The sequence below is a fragment of the Petaurus breviceps genome, unplaced genomic scaffold, assembly GCF_028583685.1.
Source record: "Petaurus breviceps papuanus isolate PSGF00001 unplaced genomic scaffold, PetGlider_PUasm1.0 688, whole genome shotgun sequence".
Lineage (NCBI taxonomy): Eukaryota > Metazoa > Chordata > Mammalia > Diprotodontia > Petauridae > Petaurus > Petaurus breviceps.
Window position 1 is genome coordinate 5,640,403 of NW_027186457.1, and position 22,872 is coordinate 5,663,274.

At 40.1% G+C, this 22,872-nt stretch overlaps 1 protein-coding gene across 2 annotated transcripts in view; it reads right to left on the reverse strand.

Moving 5' to 3' along the window:
* Positions 1-22,872, reverse strand: part of SERPINE2 (serpin family E member 2) — an 81,104-nt gene that overhangs the window by 7,390 nt on the left and 50,842 nt on the right. For both annotated transcript variants that reach the window (XM_069104534.1, XM_069104535.1), the window contains exons 3-6: positions 18,277-18,504; positions 13,094-13,291; positions 2,390-2,588; positions 1,541-1,641 (exon numbers count right to left, since the gene is read on the reverse strand). In XM_069104534.1, the coding sequence (XP_068960635.1) occupies positions 1,541-1,641; positions 2,390-2,588; positions 13,094-13,291; positions 18,277-18,504 (726 nt within the window). The remainder of the gene's footprint in view (positions 1-1,540; positions 1,642-2,389; positions 2,589-13,093; positions 13,292-18,276; positions 18,505-22,872) is intronic.

Below are 22,872 nucleotides of genomic sequence, written 5' to 3' on the forward strand. Positions count from 1 at the left end.
TGAGGCTTAGTGAGATGGGAAGCCATGTCGGAGGAGTCACTGACCTTACACCTTCCATACAAAGGTGACTGATGCCCCATAGATCATGGGAGCATGAATTCTGAACTAAAAGAGACAGTAGAGATTATCTAACCCAACCTCATTTTATAGATGAGGAAAGTGAGGGCCAGTGAGGCTGTCTTGCTCAACATCACACAGATTTGTAAGAAGTAGGAACAGGGAATTAAACCCAGGTTCTTTGACTCCAAATGCAACTCACTGCACCCCAAAGCTTCTCTAAGAGCTCAGAGGCAAGGGAGCTCTAGGCCTAGCATTCCCACCACCACCAGCATCCATTTCACCCACTGAAGAATGACAAAGCCACAGGCAGAACATCCTTGTTAAAGTGCACTGTCATGCTCCTGTAGGTAGCTGCCATTTCACAATGTCAGGCACCTCTATCACCTGGCAGGTACACAGAGCTGGAGGGTTGGGAGAACACCCACAGCTCTATCCCGATTGATGGATTAATGATAATTGGTTGAGTTCTTAACTTTTGAGGGAATGAACACAAATATGTGTATATATACACATGTATGTACATATACATGTGTGTGTACCACGCACATAATGTATACACACAAATATAAATATACACACACACATGAAGTATTTAGTTAGATATTTTTACTTTGAAAATGGAAGAGAGGAAATTCAAAGATTTAAAAGGTAAATATACATACATCCAGAATACATATATATGTATTGAGATTGCACCTTTGAAATAGTATTTTGGGAAAAATGCTATTTAAAGGGAGATGTAATAAGTGTAATTTCAAACCTGTAAATCTTAAAAGTGGTTGAAAAGGAAACATTATTCTCTCAGTTCAAAGCAAACTATAATCAAGCTCATCTTTAGGATTTCATTTCAGATTCATAGATATAAACATACCTGAAATAGAACTTCTGGATTCAGGGTAATCCTTTAGTTACCAACCTCACATCTGAGCATTTGAAATGGCCAACAATGAACCCTGAGCTTTCAGACACTGGTAGGAATTTAAAAGGAAGAGTCAAGTGGCTTGGAACACTCACTTTACAAAATGAAAGCTCCCAGAATTTAAAGATAAATTCTGATAAATTTAATCAAGTCTTTAAAGATTATAACTATCATCCATATTCAATTGGACCATTTTGTGGTGTCCACAGCAAAATAAATTAAAATTTGAAATGGTCACCTTGAGAGTTGTAACACACACTAAATTCTGGTTGCTTCTCACAGAAATGAATGTGAAGGATCTACAATTCTCAGATAATTCCTTCCTTCTTCCTAGTCAGAATCTGCAAAGATGTTAGTAGGTACCTCCTAGGCAGCTATTGAGACACATACAGTGGGTCAGTAACTTGCCCAGAGCACATGGCCAGAAATTCTCAGAGGTGGGATCTGAACCCAGATCTTGACTTAAAGCCTAGCCCTCTATCCTATATACTAGTGCCCCCATGCCTCTACCCCTAAGTGAAAGCACAGGTGTATTTAGGAACAAAAATCTGTCGAACATACTTGCTATTTTTGCAAAATTTGCCTTCGATGGATCAAACATGTCAGTAACGCCAAGAGCTTTCAGGGACTCCTTCAGATCAAGTTTTGCTACTGCTGTGAATCTGGTACAAGAAAGAAATTTTTAAAAAGGAACAAACATGTACTATTAGAATTCAACAAAGGAAATGGTTAGTACACAGTGGCAAACTGAATTTAAACTGGCATCTTAATTCTTAAGCCCCAAATTGAAATATCAAGCAAATAGAAGCAATACTTAATAGCATTACAGACAATCTATACATATGAAAAGGAAGCAAGGGAGAAAAAGCTCAGTGACCCCATCTACTTATGCTCCATCCTCCTGGAGGGGAGGGGAAAGGGAAAGAGACTCTGAAAGTGCCCCTTTATTCTCTAATTCAGAGCAGATGGGAAATGTAAAAGCTTCCACATTTGTAAATGTAGGTGACTGTAGTAAACTAAGTCCAGGAACACCTAGCCTAACTTCTTGGCAAACAGTTGATGCTTCAGGGAAGAAATATGTTCTTAGCACCCCAAACTGGAGCCTGGGACTCACAGCTATGGAGCTGGAGGTGACTTGGGAGTTTAGAAGTCTAATTACTATCATTTTGTGAATGGGGAAAGGGAGGTTCAAAGAGATGTAAATGACTTGGCCTGAGTCACACAACCTACAAATGGTAGCCCTATGACCAGTGACTCTCAGGATGCTAGATGCCCTTTCTACCAGACCAGGCTTCTGATGGTGGTAAGACTATCTCACGGCTCCACCTGGCACCCAAATTTAATCCAACAAGTGTCTGTTGAGCACTTTCATCCCATAAGCTTTTATCTTCAGTACAAAGTGCTGCTTACTTGGGCAGAACCAGCTGTACTCTCTTTGGCACCATGTTAGCCATCCAGCTCTGTATTGTTTTGGTGCTGATGTGAGGGATGATGGCGGAGAGTGGGGTGGTGCTCTCTGTTGGCAGGGCAATCAACATGCTGATGCTTTCTCCGTGGTAAGGCAGTTCAATGAAATTGTACCATAAATCATTAGGCGTGCTCGCTGACCCTAAACAGGGGAAAAGAAATCAGAGTCAGCTTCAGTACAGGCTCCATGGTTTCCTAGAAATTCATAGACTGTCCTACTCCTGTGAGCACCGCTGCCAACAAGAAAGCGACAGAGTGTTCACTAGGACATCCCCCAGGGGAAGAGGGCAATTCAGGTTGACATTTCCGTCTCCATAGACAATGGCTCCCTAGAAGGAACAAGGCCAAGTATAATTACATCTTTATTCCCCATGCAGCTTTACATTTCTTCAAATTAAAAGGATGTCTGAATAGGATGGCTACAGTGTTTCACAATCACTGCATTTGTCCTGGTGTGGGATTCAGCTGAAATGCAAGGGCAGAGACCCAGTCTTCAGAACTACTTTCAGTTCTGGGCTTTGCATTAAGTGGGGATCAATTATGAAAAAAAGAGTGAATTCAGGCTGCCTTGGTGTCCTGCCATTTGCCACAGGGTACGAACAGGAGGATAATAAGGGACCTTTTCCATTCATTTCTGTAACCATCCTAAGTAAATGCATCCAGAGTCCATAAAGATACAGAACATGGTGAATTGATTTATGTATGGCCTTTATAGCTTGTCCATTGGCATATACAGTACATGTATATATAACTACCCACTGGGTCCATCAGTACATGCAGACTGAGTAATGTGCTGTGCTTTGAACTGGGAATGAGGAGAACAGATGGAGTACCTTGCTAGTACTATGCCGTGTTTCCAATGACATGCCCCACCCCCATTCTCCTGGACATGAAAGCCCATCTTTTTAACACCAATATTCTTCTGGTGATGTTGTAGACCTGGGAGCCATGAAGGGCCACAATCCCCAAGCGACTTGTAGCTGAAACCTTCCACCTGTGAAGTCTCCCCCATTAGAATTCAAGCTCCTTAAGAACAAGGACTGACTTTTCTCTTTGTATACCCTATACTTCGTATACCCTGCACAGAGAAAGGATTTACTAAATGCTTTTTACTCATTCATTCCCCAAAGGATTAAAGTTACTGTAGTTCACTTGAACAGCAATGGAGAGATGCATCAGGGTCTATACAGCCTTGGACAATTATCTGCTAGCCCATTCAATAGTTGCAATGTATTTTTTCACTGTACGTATAGCATGCTTTAAAGCAGAGGTGTCAAACACGTAGCTTGGGGAGTGAAACAGCCTCTGGAGTGAAATCCAAACCAGATTCAAAAGTAATTGTTAAATATTTAACAAAATAAAGAAAAATACAATCGAACATTGACAACAAGCATACGTGTTTTCTAAGTCAATAAATGCCCCTGAGGAGCCTTAGGTATAGTTCAGGTCCCTATTTCTGAGTCTGACATCACTGCTTTAGAGTCTGGAGGCTGGTCAAGGTGAGATGAGAGTTAAATCGGGTCATGAACAACTCCGCCATCTTGTGCAGGGGATAGTTTCTCAGAAGTCAAACCAAAGCAATGAAGAACAGTCTCCAAATCTCTAAGAAAATAGGCTCAAATTCCCATAGGAAGGGTCAGATTCTCTTTCCATTTTTCCTTCCCAATCAGTTATAATGTTCAAAACTTCCAAAATGTGGACTTTAAAAGTGGAGATTAACAGAAACCACTTTGCTTCTTCAATGATAACCTGTCTCTACCCCCCACTTCCCAACTCTTGCAAATCAAAGGAGCATTCCTAACATACAAGGTAGATGGGACATTTCCTGTAAAAAAAAGAAGCAAGCTATAGAACCAGCTTAGAAGGAGGTCCCACATCACCACCCTAACCTGGATGCAGACTTTGAGGACCACAGCATCCTTCCAGTTTTTAACCCTTTTGAAGTTTCAGTTGGTCTTATGGAAAATCCTTTAATAAATCTCAGTCTAATCTCATTCTACCTCCAGGCACTCTTTGTTATAGCTATAATGGCCTACATGGGGTTCTTCCCACTCAGCACTCTAACTTTCACCTCCGTGCCTTTGTGTTGGCTGTTGGTCCATGCCTGGAATCTTTACTTCTACCCCTCTGTCTCCTGGAACCCCTAGTTGTCTTCCAAGCCTATGTCAAGCACCAACTTCTCCCTGAAGTTTTTCTTGACCTCTTCCTCCCTGCACTGCCGTCTACCCCAGCTCCAGGCGCTTTCTCCCAAAAGCCCTTTGTATTGTGTGTGTATGTATATATGTACACATAGATATCTGTACATACATACGTACACATTGTCTCCTGTATAATGTAAGCTCCTTGAGGGCAGGCATCATTGATTATCTCCCATTTGTCCTGCATACGTCCTTACGAGGAGCGCCTGCCTTCTGACCTTCTTTGCATCCTTAGTTCTTAGCACAATGTCTGGCACCTTGTATCAGGTGTTGAAGAAATGTTTCTTGACCCATCTGTCTCCCCATTGTTTAGCATAGCACTTGTCATTTTGTTGTCTTTCATTTCTGAAGAGAACCAATGACATCACAGGATGATGTCTTGACTTGTGTGTGAACTGGATTTAAGTGATACAGAGTTACATAAAGTCTTCAGCCTCAGTCTCTCTTTCTGGCTCTTCGAAGTCCAGTGGCAGGACAAAAATTAAGGCAGCCAGTGGTGGCCCCAGGTGACCATCAATGACCTTGCTGTCTTTGATGCCTAACAAATCTCTAAGTGCTCCATACTAGATTCTGAGTAAATGCACACTGATCGATGGATAATACTGCATATTGATTGATGTCAAAGTGAGGTGTGGGTTTGTCCCCCTTTCCCCAGTGTGGCTACTATATAGTTCCATAATTACCCTTTTGGAGAGGCCTTCCCAAAGAAAGGTAGCAGGGAAACTGATCAAATCTTCTCATTTTAAGAAGTCCTTAGAACTCATGCAAATAGCCTCCATTAACATGGATGTAGTGAGTGGCCCTCTTTTAGAGTTTGTCAGTGGGTGTGCATCGGGTATAACAAATGGCCACTGAAGGATTAATCACACAAAGGACTCCAGAGATCCGCCAGAGACTAGCCAGTCATGGAGAGCAAGAGAAGAGATGATTGATGAAGAGTACATGTGTCCAGCTGTTATCCCACCCCTGTCAAGGGACCTAACAAGAAGTTCCATGGGATTTATGTGGGTGGATTGCTGCCCAGAGAGAATATCCCCATCAGTGACAGGACAGATCCATCAGCACACAGACACATCAAAGCACATTTACAGAGCACATTCTTCAACTTCCTGGAATACACAAGTAGTACAAATACTATTTTCCTCCATTTTATAGACAAGTACACAGGCATTTAAAGGTGAGGTGACTAGTTCAAGGTCACAGATAGTAAGCTGCCAAGTCTGGTGTTCCCCCACCTCTCCAAACTATATTAACATTAGAAGCAGTATAGTTGGGCAGAAGTTGGTGTCAGAGTCACAAAGACCTGGGTTCAAGCTCTGCCACTGATACTTACTGGCTGTATAACCATGGCAAATCATGGCCAACTTAGCTTCTCAGGGCCCCAGGCAACTCTTCAGCACAGTAAGTTGGGGTATGTCACTTGAAGTTCCCTACATGTTTGAAATCAGAGATTCTACTTTAAAAAGCAAACCATTCACACTACCTGGTAAGCTTGGTATAGAAGATCAAAGGAGAATAGAGACATGTTTGAAATCAGAGATTCTACTTTAAAAAGCAAACCATTCACACTACCTGGTAAGCTTGGTATAGAAGATCAAAGGAGAATAGAGACATCCAAGAGAAGGGTTGAAGAGAAAACAGAGGTACTAAGAGCCTGAAGGGTTTTGCTCTCTTCAAGGAAAACACATCAATGCATTAGAGGGAAATCAGCTTTTTCCTGGAAACCAGAACTTTTATCTATCAAGGACTTATTAAGAGTTTACTATGTTGGGCAGCTAGGTGGCTCAGTGGATAGAGTTCCAGGCTGCAGCCTCAGACACTTAGTAGCTGTATGACCCTGGGAAAGCCACTTCACCCTATTTGCCTCAGTTTCCTCATCTGTAAAATGAGCTGGAGAAGGAAATGGCAAACCACTCCAGTATCTTTGCCAAGAAGATCCTAAATGGGGCCATGAAGAGTCAGATACAACTGAACAAAAAATGTTGCCAGGCTCTGTACTAAGTACTGGAGAAACAAAGAAAATGCTAAAGAAAAAAAATTCCTTGCCCTCAAGGGCCTAATATTTTAATGGTTGAGAAAATACATATTCACAAGCACTAACTGACACAGTCTATACAAGACATATACAGAGGAGATGGAAGGTAGTAATCTTAGAAGACAAGGCATTAAGAGACTGGGAAAGGTCTTTTGCAGAAGATGGCACATGAGCTAATTCCTCTCTATCAGGGGCAACAGCTTGTTGCAGTTGTCTTCCCTCTTCCACAGGGTTCTGGAAACCTTCAGTCTGCTATAAATTCTACCTATCCAAAATGTAAACAATTCTGTCCCTACGTGGGCTATAGGGCGTTCTGTTACCCAGAGAACATCTTGGACCATAAAATGAAATACAACTAGTCCAACTAGTGGAATGCGTGGTACCAGCTTCTCTTTAAAGAGGAAATATTTAGACAAGGATATTAGTGTAAACTTTTGGAACATGGTGTTCCCTCTGTCCACAGCCTTCAGACAACAAGGCCACTCAGCTGCCCCAGCCCACGTGGCCACTGGTCAGGGATACATAATAACTCTCAGGATATGAGAGGCTCCGTCCCACAAAACACAGAGGGATTCTCTATTTTTTTTCTCTTTGCTTTAGGCATTAAATATTCTCAAGAAAATTGAGATTTGAATTGTCAAGGGCAAAGTTAGGACTATTAGTATTGTTCTGATTCCTTGGAGAGCAATGATGATCTCAGTCTTAATTCTGCCAGAAATTTACTTTTTGAGAGTGCCTGTGATTTCACTGGAAATTTGGAAATACTTTAGGACTATTTAGAAGACTGGAGCAAATTATTTTTTCTTAACAAGCCACATTTAAAAAAAAATCGGTAGGATTAAGTCATTAATGATGGAGAGGACAGGGGTCAAATGTTATGTGGCCTTGTGAAAGTCAATTCACTACTTTGGGAGTTTATTTTACTCAGCCATTACTTGTGGGGAGCTGGAAAAGATGGCTAATAAAGACCTTTCTAGGTCTAAATGTATGACCTTACGAATAATACAGTGTCAACAATCAGGGATGCATCCTGTATATGTACAAACATAAAAGCGACTCTCTTTATATGTGAATGAAGACTATGTGTGTATACATATATACATACATGTACATACACACATATGTATGTATGTACATATTTCCATTTATAATAATCACTGCCCAGCCTTTACATACCGCCAATGAGAATTGCCTTGCCTATCTCCCATTACAATCTTGTATCTCCATGATCTAAATCACAAATCTGTCTGTGTTCATTCATATACCTGCTAGAAAATAGGTAGATAATGTAAATGATGGGTTGGGTTGAGGCAAAGAAGATAAACTAAAAGTCTCCCTCCAAAAAGAAGAGAAAAGATGGCTTTTTCAGAGACTACATTATATTCTCTCACCACTTTTTAAAAGACAGGAATAATTCATTCCATGATTTTATGGAAATTTTCTAGAATCCCAATCTTCTTGAACGCTACTTCACTTCTGAAGTCATATTCTAAACACAAGATAATTCAGCGGCCAAAAGAAATCACACCTGCTGCAGCTGAAAGTTATTGTTTCCATAAAACAATGGATCAAATCAGGAGCAGAAGGGAGTATAGGCAGCCTCTTGGCAGAACACAAAATGTCTTTTCCCATTACTAAAATATGTCCCAGTTCTAAAATTCTATGTACTTTGTTACATTCTTGGGTATTAAAGGACACTCAATAGCTTTCTAATTAGAAGATTTTGGAGAATGCTGTCAAGAAGGAGGCAATCTCACTTGATAGCCTGAAAAGAAAATATATGAGAAGATGAACATTTCTCCTTGAAAGAATTGTTATCTAGAAGATTTGAATGAAAAATAAGAAAATAAGGAATGAAAATATATCAAAAAGACCATGGATGCTTAGAGAGCATTTATGTATTCCAGTATGTGGTTCTATATGGAATCCGCCCATTCAATTATACTTCATTTCTACCCTTGACCCCCAAAGAGAAAATATTAAAAAGGTGATCCTATCCTTTCTGGGGGGGGGGGAGCTCTCTTTCCTAACACAAAGCAAAGAGTTTATGCAGCTTTCTTTTCAAATAAATAATTCTAGGAAGATTTTACACAGGAAACCAGCTCTTCTGGTTCTCTACACACTAATCAACTCTCATCACATGTGGCCAAATGTCTTCCCAGGACTATCAAGAATCTACTTTATAGGGGCAGCTAAGTGGTGCAGTGAGTAAAGCACTGGCCCTGGAGTTGGGAGGACCTGAGTTCGGTTCCAGCCTGAAACACTTAACACCCACACAAAAATACTAGCCGTGTAACCTTGGGCAAGTTATTTAACCCCAAATGGCCCTCTAAAAGGCAAAAAAAAAAAGAATCTACTTTATGGACAACAGTGCAGTGTTGTGAATGTGTATGCTAACAGTGGGAACTAAATATGGCTTCCTAGTCCATAAAAATAGTAGGTTAACACCTAAAAGATCTGTTGATTTTAAAAAAAATTTAAAAATACCAGAAGAAACCAATCTAGTTATCATATCAATAAGGTGAATATCCCATCTGCTTTCTGAATCTACTTCACTGGCTTGAGTAATATACATTTCTTCAGACATCCCGTTTATTAAAGTATGCAAATGCCGTTAGGTACTAAAGTGCTTATTTTGTGCCATGTATTGTGCTAGCCTCTGGGGATGCAAATACAAGCAGGCTCCTACCCTCAAAGGAGCTTCTAGTCTGTTTTTAAAATTCACTTTGATTTTCTTTTCAGTTCTGACATTTCTCTCTCCTCCTTGTCATCTCTCGACCAATGAGAAGGCAAGAAAAATAAAACCCATTAAAAATATGTAGTCATGCAAAACAAATTCCACATTAGCCATGTTGAAAGAAAGAAAGAGAGAAAGGAATCTCTGCTGAGTTCATCAGCTCTCTTCGCTGGAGGTGCGTAGTAGATTTTATCACAAATTCTTTGGAATTTTGGTTGGTCGCTATGTTGATCAGAATTATTATTCCAATGGGGGAAGACAACCCATAAAGAGGAAAGGGGAAGGTGGCGGGGAGGCATTATTGAGGAGAAGCAATGGCTAGGGTCCTTCCTAAAATAGTTTTTTTGTTTAGTTATTTTTCAGTAATGTCTGACTCTTCATGACACCTTCTGGGGCTTTCTTGTTAAAGATCCTGGAGTGGTTTGCCATTTTCTTCTCCAACTCATTTTACAGATGAAGAACTGAGGCAAACAGAGTTAAAGTCTGAGGCCTCATTTGAACTCACGAGGATGAGTCTTCCTGATTCCAAACCCAGTGCTCTATCCACTGTGCATCTAGCTGTCCCTCCTAAAATAGAATTAGATTCAAATTTAGTCTCTGATGATTACTACTGGTGTGACCTTGGGAAAATGACTTAACCTCTTTGGGCCTCAGTTTCCTCATCTGTAAAATGAAGGGGTTCAAATCGATAGCCTCTAAGGACCCTTCCAACTCTAAATCTATGATACTATGATTTTCACTCAGTCAATAAACATGTATGTTTATGATTTAACTGTAACTGAGCATGACATAATTTGTCTAATTTCTAGTACAGAACCCTAAGTATAACACGTACACTTCCTCCTCCACACAGCATGGCAAAGATTTGCAAAGAGCAACTTGACTCCATGCCTGCTACCCGAAAGTACCTATGTAAGACCTGTGTTAAAAATTGGTAAGGACGTATGCCCAAATCTGGATCATGATTTTCACTAGGTTCTCCTTAGTCACCCTGGACAGATAACAGATTGGGCAATAGTTCCGATTCTTGTCACAGGCACAAATAAATGCTTGCTAGGTAGCTGTTATAAACTACTATATTCTCTTAGTCCAGGGCCAATCCATTGATTTGATGTGACTAGAGGAAAATCTGTATGTGGTTCCAAGCTGCTTGATGGAAATCACTTATCTAACTCAACTATACAAGACATAAAAGTAATTAAGTCCCAGTTTATTTTCCTCTGTTTTGGGATAGTTTTAGAAAGTCTAAACTTTCCAAAATGTCTAAGTCTCACTCCCATCTTTGACCCTCTATTCTCCTTCTGTCTTTGTACAAGTGGGCAGCGCATGTGTCTGAGTATACCATCTCTTCACTTCTGTCTCATAGAACCTTGAGCTACTTACAAAGAAGGGTTTAGGTGTCACCTCTTTACACAGGCCTTTCCTGAGCCTCGCTTGTTACCATTCTTTTCCTCTTAAAATTACACTGTATGGGGTGGCCAGGTAGCACAGCAAGTAAGAGCACCGGCTCCACTGTTGAGAAGACCTGGAGATCAAATCCTGGGCTCAGACACTTAGCACCCACCCAGAAACACCTGGCCGTGTAATCTTGAGCAAGTTACTTAACCCCGATTGCTTAGGGGTGGCCAGGTCGCTCAGCGAGTAGGAGCACCGGCTCCAGTGTTGGGATGACCTGGATCAAATCCGGGCTCAGATACTCAGCACCACACCCAGAAATAACTGGCCGTGTAACCTGGAGCAAGTTACTTAACCCCGATTGCTTAAAAAAAAAAATTACACTGTATTAACTTTTTTGTGTAAATGATGACTATTTTGACTATTTTCCCTTAACGCCCAAAGGTAAGCTTAGAGGCAGAAAAAAATGTTGATTTTGCCTTTCTATCTCCAGTATCTTACACGTAACAGATACTTAATAAATGTTTATTGAGTCTGACATGGTACTAAGTTTTTAGAAAAAATTCTCTCTATATAGTTATCCTATTTATTTTATTAAAAATTACACTCTAGAAAGAAATGGCAAAATTTGGCAATTTTTTTTTCCAACCTCTAATGATTAATTTGGAGTTTTGTTTTAGCGTCGTTGACTATGACTTAACTGTAATTGACCATAACAATTTGTCAAATTTCTAGTATAGATCCATAAATATAACATGGGCACTTCTTCCTCCCCACACCATGGCAAAGATTACCTGAAAGAGCTTTGCAAACAGCAAGTTGACTCCATGCCTATTACCAGAAAGTACCTATGGTAGACCTGTGCTAAAAACTGGTAAGGACATATGTTCTATTATCCTGGTAAGATCACTACAGGCAATGCAGAAACTAAGGGTGATGATAAGTGGTTACACTGGGTTAATGCTGTTGGGATATGGAGAAAGATACTAAGACACCTGTCCCTCCATTCACTTTCAAACAGCCTAACTTTTAGACAACTTTATATTAAGTCAACTTCTATTCTCTCTGGTATTCCCCCCCCTTTTTTTTTGAGGGGGGAAGACAGGGCAATTGGATTAAGTGACTTGCCCAAGGTCACAGAGCTAGTAAGTGTTAAGTGTCTGAAGCCAGATTTGAACTCAGGTCCTCCTGGCTCTAGGTGCAATGCTCTATTCACTGCCCACCTAGCTGCCCCTTCTCTCTGGTATTTCAATAGCCCCAAGGACATGATATAAACATGTTAGGATCTCAAAAAAACACTTTCTTGAATAAGCAAAAGTTTTACTAGACCACCCTACTCCTAGGTGGTATATTGATAGCAAGAGTTAAGCTCTGAGTGCAGCCTAACCCAGATTAAAATGTAACAGAAATTACAACAAAATAAATTAAAATGTAATACAGCATAGATAATGTTAACTTGTGATGTTTTTTACTTTTTATTTTTTGCTTTTTGGAAGGGGGAAGACAGGGCAATTGGGATTAAGTGACTTGCCCAAGGTCACATGGCTAGTAAGTGTTAAGTGTCTGAGGCTGGATTTGAACTCAGGTCCTCTTGACTCCAGGATCCACCCCCATTTGTTGTTTTCTTGGTCAATATGTAATCCCTAGGGATCTGTGTTCTATTTGAGTTTGATACTACTGAACTAGAGTGTTGAAAAGTTGTAGCACTTGCCCAGGGGATGTGACCTAAAGCCAGCATTCCTGGCTTGGAAGACTGTTCTCTTACCATTATATCACACTTCCTTAAAACTACCCATGGATCTATAATTTTATGATTGAAATCCTCCCGAGGATAGAGATTATAATTTCTCTGATATGGGCTTTATAAACTTGTATGTCTAAAAATCTTCACTATCTATAGGCCAGAGCTCTGGCAATGAACATCCCTAAATTAAGCCAGGGCTAGCATTCGGAGAACTAAAACATAGTGTGTCACATGGCCCACACTCTTGGTGTATGGAAATGATCTTAGGGACTTTCAAGGAATATAGATTCTCAAAGATCTTACTAAGCTCTAAACGTTTTAAATGAATGCCTGGCCACAGACCATTTTATAAGGGAAAAGAGTCTTCTCACCACTAAGCTTTTTATTTTTACTTAAAAAAAATTAATTTTTAAAAAAGCAAAAGCAACCATTGTTCATATGTACCAGACGCTGGTTTACCCTGTCCTTGCCCCAAACAGTGGATTTTACAAAAGTCTGTCCTTGTTTTTGAACTCTGGACCCTTGAGTGTGAGCTTACCACATCGGAACACCGCCAGCTGAGCCAGCATTGGTACTTGGTAAGGCTTCTCATCACCTGCCATAAACAAGCGTTTCTTCGTGTTCTCAGGTTGAAATCGTGACTTCCACAAACCCTTGAAATATATTGCATTGACAAGTACCAGCTTGGTGAGTACACCATCAATAAGGTCTGGGGAGATGAGGCTGTCAATCATTCCTGTAAAATAAAAAAGAAAAAACAGTAAGAGAACAAACTCAAAGGGGTCTTCAGAGGAGGCAGAAGGGATTTAGAGATGACAGGGATAATCAGGGCAGGACTGGAAGTTCAGAGGATCATAAGAGTAAAAGTTTAAAGAACCTTCAAGGCCACTGGGTCCATGTCTCCTCCCCTTTGAAAGATCCAGGTAAAGGGTGGTTTGCCAAGCAAGGTTCATGTAAACTAAATATCTGAGGCAGGATTTGAACCCTGAACCTCTTGAATCTAATAAACCCAGTACTCTAGGCATCACAGTATTCTCACTCATCTAGTTTTTTTAAACTATTTTTGTGACATGGATCCTCCCTTTTTAAACAAATTATTTTATTTGCACTTCTGAATTCTTTCCTTCACGCTGCCATCTCCCTAACCCACTGAGCAAACAAGAAAAACAAAGCCAGCCATGCAAAGTCAAGCAAAACCAAATCCCCACATTAGCCATGCCCCCAAATAAATATAAATAAATAAATATAGAGATCTATATTTATATAAACATACATATCTATCTATGTCCACATATCTATCCAAATGCTTTGAGTCTACCTCTCTCTTTGGAGGTAGATAGTATTTTTTATCTTGAATCCTTTGGAACTATGTGGTTGGTTTTATTGTGGAAATCAGAGTTGTTTGTCTTTGTAGTATTATTGTTATTGAATAAATTATTCTCCTGATTCTACTCACTTCAAGCCTGCTCAGGATTTTCTAAAACCATACTCTTGATCATTTTTTTTCTTCTTAGATGGGGGAAGGCAGGGCAATTGGGGTTAAGTGACTTGCCCAAGATCACACAGCTAGTTAAATGTCAAGTGTCTGAGATTGCATTTGAACTCAGGTCCTCCTAACTCCAGGGCTGGTGCTCTATTCCCTGTGCCACCTAGCTGCCCCTTCATCATTTCTTAGAATATAATAGCAGTCTATCACATACTAAGGATCCCTCTGGCAGTCTGGTGAAACCTATGGACCCCTTCTCAGAATGTGTTAACTGGAGAAAGTGCTAAATTTCAGTTAGATGTTAGTTAAAATTAAGATGTAAACATGTGTGTATGTATATATACGTACATATATACATACACACATATATAGATATATGTATATATGTGTGTGTACACACACACACACACACACATACACACATATACTTTGTCCTCATCTGAGTTCACAGACCCCCTGAAATCTATACCTCTTAGAAGCTGATGGCCTCTAAGGTTAAAAACCTTGATTCGACAGGCAGGGAAACAGAGGTCCAGAAAAAAGCAGCCTGCTCAAGATGAAAGACAGGTGGAGAACCCAGGTGTCTTACCTCCCAGCCTTCCAATCTCAAGTTGTTGAAAGTGGCTTATATCACCTACTAAAAGTCACAAAGGCATCAACCCAGTCTCTGTGCACAGGAGACCAGCTTCTATGAAAATTTGTGAACTCTGGTCAAAAAACAATTTTTTAAAATTCCTTTTCCTTTTTCTCTAAAGGCTTCCAACTGCGGTTTCTGCATGGATATCACTAAAAACCAAGCTGCAAACAAGCTACTGTAGCATTTTGACATTTACTTAACAGAAGTGATACCAGCTGCTCTGGAGAAACAAAAAGCTTAGAGATCAGGGTCCTTGAAATTTGAAGTTTAATTTAAAAACACTTGAAGCTTTTCCTATCACTGCAGGGTCTCTCAACTATTTTTAGCACTATCTCTGTAAGCTGCTAAAATTCCTTAAACTGTGCACCTAGTCTCCTGTTCCTGTGAGCCAATTTCATTTTTGTCAAGGCTTTACGTGAGAGGGCATTTCCAATGCAACTTAAATAGTGCTCTGAAGGTGAAAGCCCAAGGAGCTCGTTACACAGTCTTCTAAAGAACACTGGAATTGGAGGCAGAGGATCCGGATTCAAATTCTAGCTCTGCCATCACTTAACTTCTCAGGCCTCAGTTTCCTCATCTGTAAAATGTGAGGGTTGGAATTAGAGAGACATCTCAGGTTCCTTCTTAGAAATCAATGTTTCTATGACCTTGGTAGTCATCATCAAACTACTATTTTAATCATCCTCAAATGAATAATAAGAATGATAGCTAGCATTTGTAGAAAGAATTAAGGTTTGCAAATCTCTTTACAAATTTCAGTTCATTTAATTCTCATGACAACCCTGTCAGGAAGGCACTATTATTATCTTTATTTGATAGATGAGGAAACTGAGGCTAAGGGAGGTTTAGTGACTTGCCCAGGGTCGAATAGCTAATCAGTGTTTGAAGCAGGATTTGAACCAGGTCTTCCTGACTGCAAATACAACCATCTGAGAAAGTAAGAGAGCAGAAGAGAAAAAGAAGCCCTTCAACACTCACGCCCTGGCTGCCTGTCCTTGCTCTAATTTCTAACAGTCCCAAAGCATTTCCTCAGGTAGCACAAAGACAAAAATATACGCAGTTCTGACACATTCGTGCTTGCAAGGAAAGATGGTTTTATTCTCTCTATATATTTTATCTCCAGTGCCTAGCACACAATGGACACTTAATAAATGTTTACTGGACAACTGATGGATGCGTCCTTTTGATGTACAAAGGCCCTACACTCTGGTCACTTCCAGAACTTTCTGGATTTTTTCCTTTCCAGCCAGTCAATAAGCATTTATTAAGTGCCTACTATGCTAGGCATAGGTGCTAAGTGCTGAGAATATAAATAAGAAAGAAGTAGCCCCTGCCCTCAAGGAGCTTACAATCTAATGGAAAAGACAACAAGCAAACAAACATACCTACAAGTTATAGACAGGGGAAACTGGAGATTACCTAGAGAAGGGAGCAGAATAAACTGCCATTTTTCTGCTTGCCTATCACCATTTTTCCCCCTATACGAATAGCACACTGTGTAACAGTACTAGGCCTCAGGAGGCACACAGGTACTGCTCCCATGTTGGCTCCTGCCTGGGTTTTATGCTGAGAGGTCAAAGGGATTCACTCCTCTCACCTCAATCCCAGGCTTAAGGCATCCGACATGGTCTTTCTATTCCTCTTGGTGGGAGGAGCAGCGCCTCAATTATTATGGGAATGAAAGGGTGCTCCCACACCCATTCCCTCCTGGAGCATGTTTCTGGGATTAGTTAACAGGCAGAGCCAGCAGGCTCCTGGCTCAGCAGCTGGGGCCAAGGCTCAGGGCAGGAAGGTACTATGCAGAAGGTACTATGGATGGAATAGTGACAAAACCATTTAAAATGTATTTTATATGTAATAGAAAAGAGTAACCCTGTTTTCAACCATTTCCTATTACTGTATAGTTTTGCACTTATTTTATGCGAAAAAATCAGATTTGCAAGCTTACTTTGCAAAGCAAGGTAAGAGACTATAATCACCATTTATATGAATAATTCTATGGGAAACTGAAGTCCAGTTCAAAATTTCTGTGCTCCTGACTGTATAGTCCAATTTAAAAAAAAAATTTTCATTTCAAAGTCTCAAGGGAGAAAGTCCAGATGGAATGGTCCTAAATTCTATTAGGAGCAGAATAGCAGGGACCCAAGAAAGAAGCATTGGTGGCAGAACTCTAGTGTTCAATGTTATAAAGTTGAAAGAAAAAACAAACCAAGGAGGGGGGTTGGGGACTTTGGCAATTTAAAAATTATTTATTAAGCACTTATGCTGTGGAGGGGCAGATGGGGTCAGTGGGTACTGTGTAAGACTTAAGATTTCAGATCTTACCTTGGCTCTTTCCCAACTGAATGATTATGACAAGTTCTTTAACCTGACTCTAGGACTCAGTTTCCTCATCTGTAAAATGGTGATAATACCTGCAACACTTATCTCAAAGGGGTCGTTACAAGGATCAAAAGACAGAGTGTGTGCAAAGGGCTTTGCTGATTTTAAAGTGTTTTATAAATGGAAGTTATCATGACTGTCAGCCTATGGTGAGGTCCATAGTGGAATGCTATTAGGTTCTGTCCTTGCCTATTGTGTTAGCCATGCTATTTACTTCTGAATAAAGACAAAAATACTTATCAATCTTCCAGATGGATTCCTTGACATCTCAGCTGAAATCCCACCTTCTACAAGAAAATTTCCCTTAATTTCCCTTCTCTTTACTTCAGTGCTTTTCCTTTTCTAGTTATTTTCTAATTAATTAATTAAATTATTTCCTATTTATCTTATACATAGTCTCCTATGTCTATATTTGTTTGCACGTGGTCTCCTCCATTAGATTGTAGAATCTTTGAGGGCAAGAACTGGTTATTTTTTTGTTTGTTTTTTGTTTTGTATTTTTTACACCTACCCTAGCACTTAGAACAGTACTTGGAACATAGTAGGTGTTTAATAAATGTTGACTGAATAATTAAATTTGGCAGAGATGGCTTAATTGGTCACATAGCAAAATGGGGATCCAAAATGATAAACAAGGTAGGAATGATGGTGTGACTCTAAGAAGATGGATCTTCTACTTGGGTTTTTAAAACATGAATTGCACAAGTATAGTACAAAGGAGAAGTGATTGGATAGCTTTCTCTGACTAAATCCGGATACCTTACTAGACTGGCAGCTCAAGAGCCAACAGAATGTTAACCAAAGCCAATTTAGTTTTAGGCTACATGAAGAGAAACACAGTGTCTAGAATGAGGGAAGTTATAGATACACTGTATTTGAGGCTCAGCAGACTTCTAGGTGTTTAGGAAGGGGATTGAAAATTAGGACATGCCCAGGAGAGGCTGAAGCAACTGTAAACCAAGTCATATGGGGATCTGCTGAAGGAACTGAGGACATTTAGTAAGAAGAGAAGATTTGGGGCAGCTATCTATAAATATAAATGGCTGCTCAAATAATTATAGATTCCAGATGAGCAGGATCTGGATTAATGAAGTTTTCCCTTCCTGAGGAATAAGTGGGACAATCCATTGAGATGTTCAGTACTCTATCTTAATATCTCACTATTCATCCGCTCTGCGTCACCCTAAGTATTTTTCAGGGTGTTGCAAATACTCACCTCTAGTTTCATTTTTAACCCAGAGATTGATGGCATCAGCAGCAGAGGATTTAGCTTCAAAGTTCAAATTCCGGACCTCACACTGAAACACATCTTTGTTCCTTGTAACAAAAGGCACTTCCATTTTAAAGCCATTCTTCACAAACATAGCATTAGCCACTGTGACAATGTCTTTATTCTTCTTGGAGACGAGGGCCTTGTTGATCTTCTTTAAAACTTTACCAAAACCTGTGGGAGACATGGGAGAATGTGGCAAATTAATTATAAAGAGGGAAAAAAAAGGAGACCTCTGTCTTGCAACTTATGGGGAATGAGGACATTCTAAATCGGATGTCTGGACAGCAGGAGGGCAATTCTTCTGTCTCTTTAGTTGTCTATAAGAGTGAATTCTCTCTTTAAAAAAATGGGAGCCAGGTAACATCCCAGGAAGCATTGGACTTTAAAATTAGTCGACAGCAAAGGCAGAGGCATAAAGCATATATATTTATCAACATAAGAATGAACTGGCTCTGACATCTTTGATGCATTGACATCACCTTCACAATCAAGAGTTTTTTCCTGCAGACCATAACTTTAACTACAGGCTCAAGGTCAAATGTGCTAATATCCTGATCCAAAATGGATCCTAGATCACATGCAATTCAACTACGGAGGCAGGTGAATATGCGTCACCTGTACAGTTAAAGAGTTGAAGATGAAGTGATGCTTTCTCACATGACGAGAGGAGATGGACTCGAAGGTCCCCCTTGGTTCTCATATCTCAAGGGAATCAACTTGATTTTTCTTTTGTTTTCCTTTTGTTTTCACACTCTTTGATGATACCTTCCAGTCAAGCAGTTCCAATGTTGCTTATGCCCTTGCCTGACCCTGAAGTTACCAGCTGCAGCAGTCCATGCTTCTATGAGTCTATGGTTCTAAAGATATATTTGAACAACATGTTCCTTGAGTTAGAGCTGGAAGGGGCCGCAAGAGTCCATCCCTTTTGTTTTACAAATGAAAAAAGTGAGGCTCAGAAACACAGGTAGTAAGGATGATAGCCAGGATTTGAATCCAGGTCCTCTGACCCCTAGTATCAGTGTTCATTCCACTGTACAATACTGACTCAATTGAACTTTATTGCATATTAATATATGTCTTACCTAATTCTAAAATGGTTAATAATAACTCAATCTCCAATGGATCGTCACAGTGTGGAGGGGACCCCTGGGGCTTGCTGGTAAGAAGAAAAAATGCAAGGCCATTTCATCTCCCAAGGTGTGCCAATTCTTGCTTATTTGTGTCATCAGCTCCATAAAAGGGTTTTAAAAATAGTGGAGTGTGCTCTGGAGAGAATATAAGCTCCTTGAGGGAGGGGCTATTTTACCTTTGTCTTTGTATCTTCAGAATCCAGCACCATGTTTGGAACAGGAAGCTATAGGTTGCTGGATCAAAACCGAGACAAAATAATGTACAGTCTTTTGCAAACCTTAATATGTTATAGAAATGCTAGCCATTACTGCTGTTCTTGAATGTTACCAAGCTAGAAAAAACTTTAATTATTAGTCCAGCAAAGGACTGTCATCTGAAGATTGGAAGAGCTGAATGTGGAAAGACTCATCCTCAGAGGCTTGGCCACTGGGTGATGGATTTCTTCAGCCTGGCAACTGACAAGGTTGTTTATAAACTAAGGCATGGAAAAGTTCTGAGCTCTCTCACTAGAAGGAACCTCCACCCAGATAAAAATCACAGGTGTCTGAAATACTTAAGTGTGAAACAAGATGATAAGACACCAGGAAATTATTGTGTCAATAAAGAGTTAAGATCTTGGCTTTCTCCTGTTTATTTCAGTTTTCTTCAGAAAAATGACTCTCTCAAAGCAGGGTCAATTTCAAACATTGGGCACATTGTTCACCTTCGACAAAACATTTATTCACTAAATGTTTTATCAGCAATTCACTCAATCAACACTTACTGTATGCAGAAGGTCTGCTAGGTGATGAAGAAGATATTAGGTTTAGGTAAGACCCACAGACCTTCCAGCAATTCTGGAGAGCCCTCTTGTCACTCACATTAATATCAGATCTTCCTGATTTTGAGGTCAGCTGTCTATCTACTACACAGCAGCTGCCTTTCATATGACACTTTAGGGCTTACCTGGCCAAAACTAAAGAGAGAAAAAAATCAATGACCCTAGGCAAGACTAACAGGGTAAGTGCTGATCTGCATTGGTGAAGAGAGTTTCCTCACTAGGACTCCCTTACATAGATGAAATCACAGACCTAAGAAAAATGCCATATACAGAGAAATATATATATATATATATATATATATATATATATATAATAGAAGTATATAATATAAATAGAAGTATATATGAGATATATAAATATAAAGTATATATACAAATATATAAGCATATAAAATAAATATATACATATACACACATATATGTATATACATACACACACATATACAAAAATATGTAAGGATCATGGATGATGAGCTGGAAGGGACCTTAGGGGACAGAAAGTTCAATTCCCTCATTTTGCACAGGAATAAATTGAAGTCTGGGGGCAGCTGGATGGCACAGTGAATAGAGTACCATGCCTGGAGTCAGGGAGTCTCATCTTCCTGAGTTCAAATCTGACCTCAGACCCTAGCTTTGTGACCCTGGGCAAGTCACTTAATCCTGTTTGCCTCAGTTTCCTCATCTGTAAAATGAGCTGGAAAAGGATATGGCCAACCATTCTGGCATCTTTGCCAAGAAAATCCCAAATGGGGTCAAAAAGCCAGAGACAAAAGTTGAAATAACTAAATGACAACCACACCCACAACCACCAGAGGCGTAGGGATGCTAAGTGACTTGCCCTGGTCACCCAGGTGACAGAGGCAGAGGCAGGCTTGATCCCAGGACCTCTACTCTTTCTAATCCATACTATACTGTTTCCTCATTTTTACTGCCCTACAGATCAGCCCTTCCCCCATAGAGACAGCACAACCATCCTGTCCTAAGGGGCCTGAAAGCTGAGGATGTACCTGGTCATTCATTGTTCTTTTTTTTTTTCCCCAATTGAATCTTGTGCAGTTTAGTCCCAGATTTCAATACTATCAATGCTCCTTTTGTTTTGTTTTGAATAGGGATGAGGAGAGGGCCAGAGAAGATGAATGAGGTGGAGGGATAACTTATAAAAAGGCTAAGACCAGCAGTGTTTTTCAAAGCGTCATTGGTTGGATTTATACGTGGGTTTTTTTTTTTAAAACAAGTACTATTTTCATAGGGTCTACAAGTGTGGGCTTGTCCTATAAAAGAGTACCAGTCATTAGCATCTTTCGGAGGCAACGGACTTAACTGTGAAATAATAAATCTCACAGCCAGTGGTTTTTGAGAGAACATAATTGTTCTGAAGAAAAAGCCCACAAGAAGAGGCCTTGCATGATGCAATGGAGTCCAGAAATACCTCCTTAATTCCATACAGAGAGCTGATGACACAGGCAAGCAAGACCTAAAAGGCCCAGGGAGTTGTAGTGACCCCATGTTTTTTTTTTTCCCCTACTCAACTCTGGGACTTAGCTTACTGGTTCCCCTTTCTAGCTTCTAGATGACACCTGCTCTGCTTGGAAACTGGGCACATCACACCAGCCTTGCCTACGGTGAGGTAGGGCAGACTTCTGCCTACTTATCATAAATGGCATTTGCATAGTGCTTAAAGATTTACAAAGTTCTTTACATTCATCATCTCATTAAATTCTAATTTTTTCCTTCTTTATCTTGCTCCATGAAAACAGCTTTTAAATCTTCTCTTAGGTGGCTTCTTTTTTTGTCTGAGTGTTCACTCTCAAGCACCATAAGGAGACATACAGGGGTTAAAATAACAAAAAGAAAAGTTATAAATGTATAGAAGTCTATCCATGAATCTTGGCTCAAATACTGGAGTCCCCTAAAACCAGACCTTAATCTTTTTTTTTCCCTTTTGGAGGGCAATTGGGGTTAAGTGACATGCCCAAAGTCACATGGCTAGTTTTTGTGTTAAGTCTCTAAGGTCAAATTTGAACTCAGGTCCTCCTGACTTCAGGGCCGGTGCTCTATTCACTTGGACACCTAGCCACCCTGACCTTAATCTTTCAATCTTCCTCCTTCGCTGAGCCCCTTCTTCCTGAGTTTAATCTCAAAATCAGCCCCACCCAAAACCTTATCCGATTAGCTAACAAGTAGGAGGGTGGTGAGTTTCAGTCACTTGACTCTAACCCTTCTAGCTGAGTGGCCCTGGGAAAATCATAAATTTCTGAGCCTCATTTCCTCATTTCTAAAATGAGCATAACGCTTATACTGACAGCTTCACAGAGTCATTGTGAGGGAAAAGAGACTTTCAAACCATAAAGTACTCAACTAACATTTATATACCAATCCAAGAAATAATTATCAAGTGCCATTGCCAGTCATTGTGACCTAGGTCTTGCCCTGGACTCAGATGATTCCGGAGGACATAGTGAGGCTGACGACTTTGCATAGCCCTGCCTCACTTAAATCAATTCATATAAAAGTCAAGAAGACATCACCCTCTTGATGTCATTGGTCCTCTTTGAGAAAGAAGGACAAACAACAAGAAGTGCCTACTA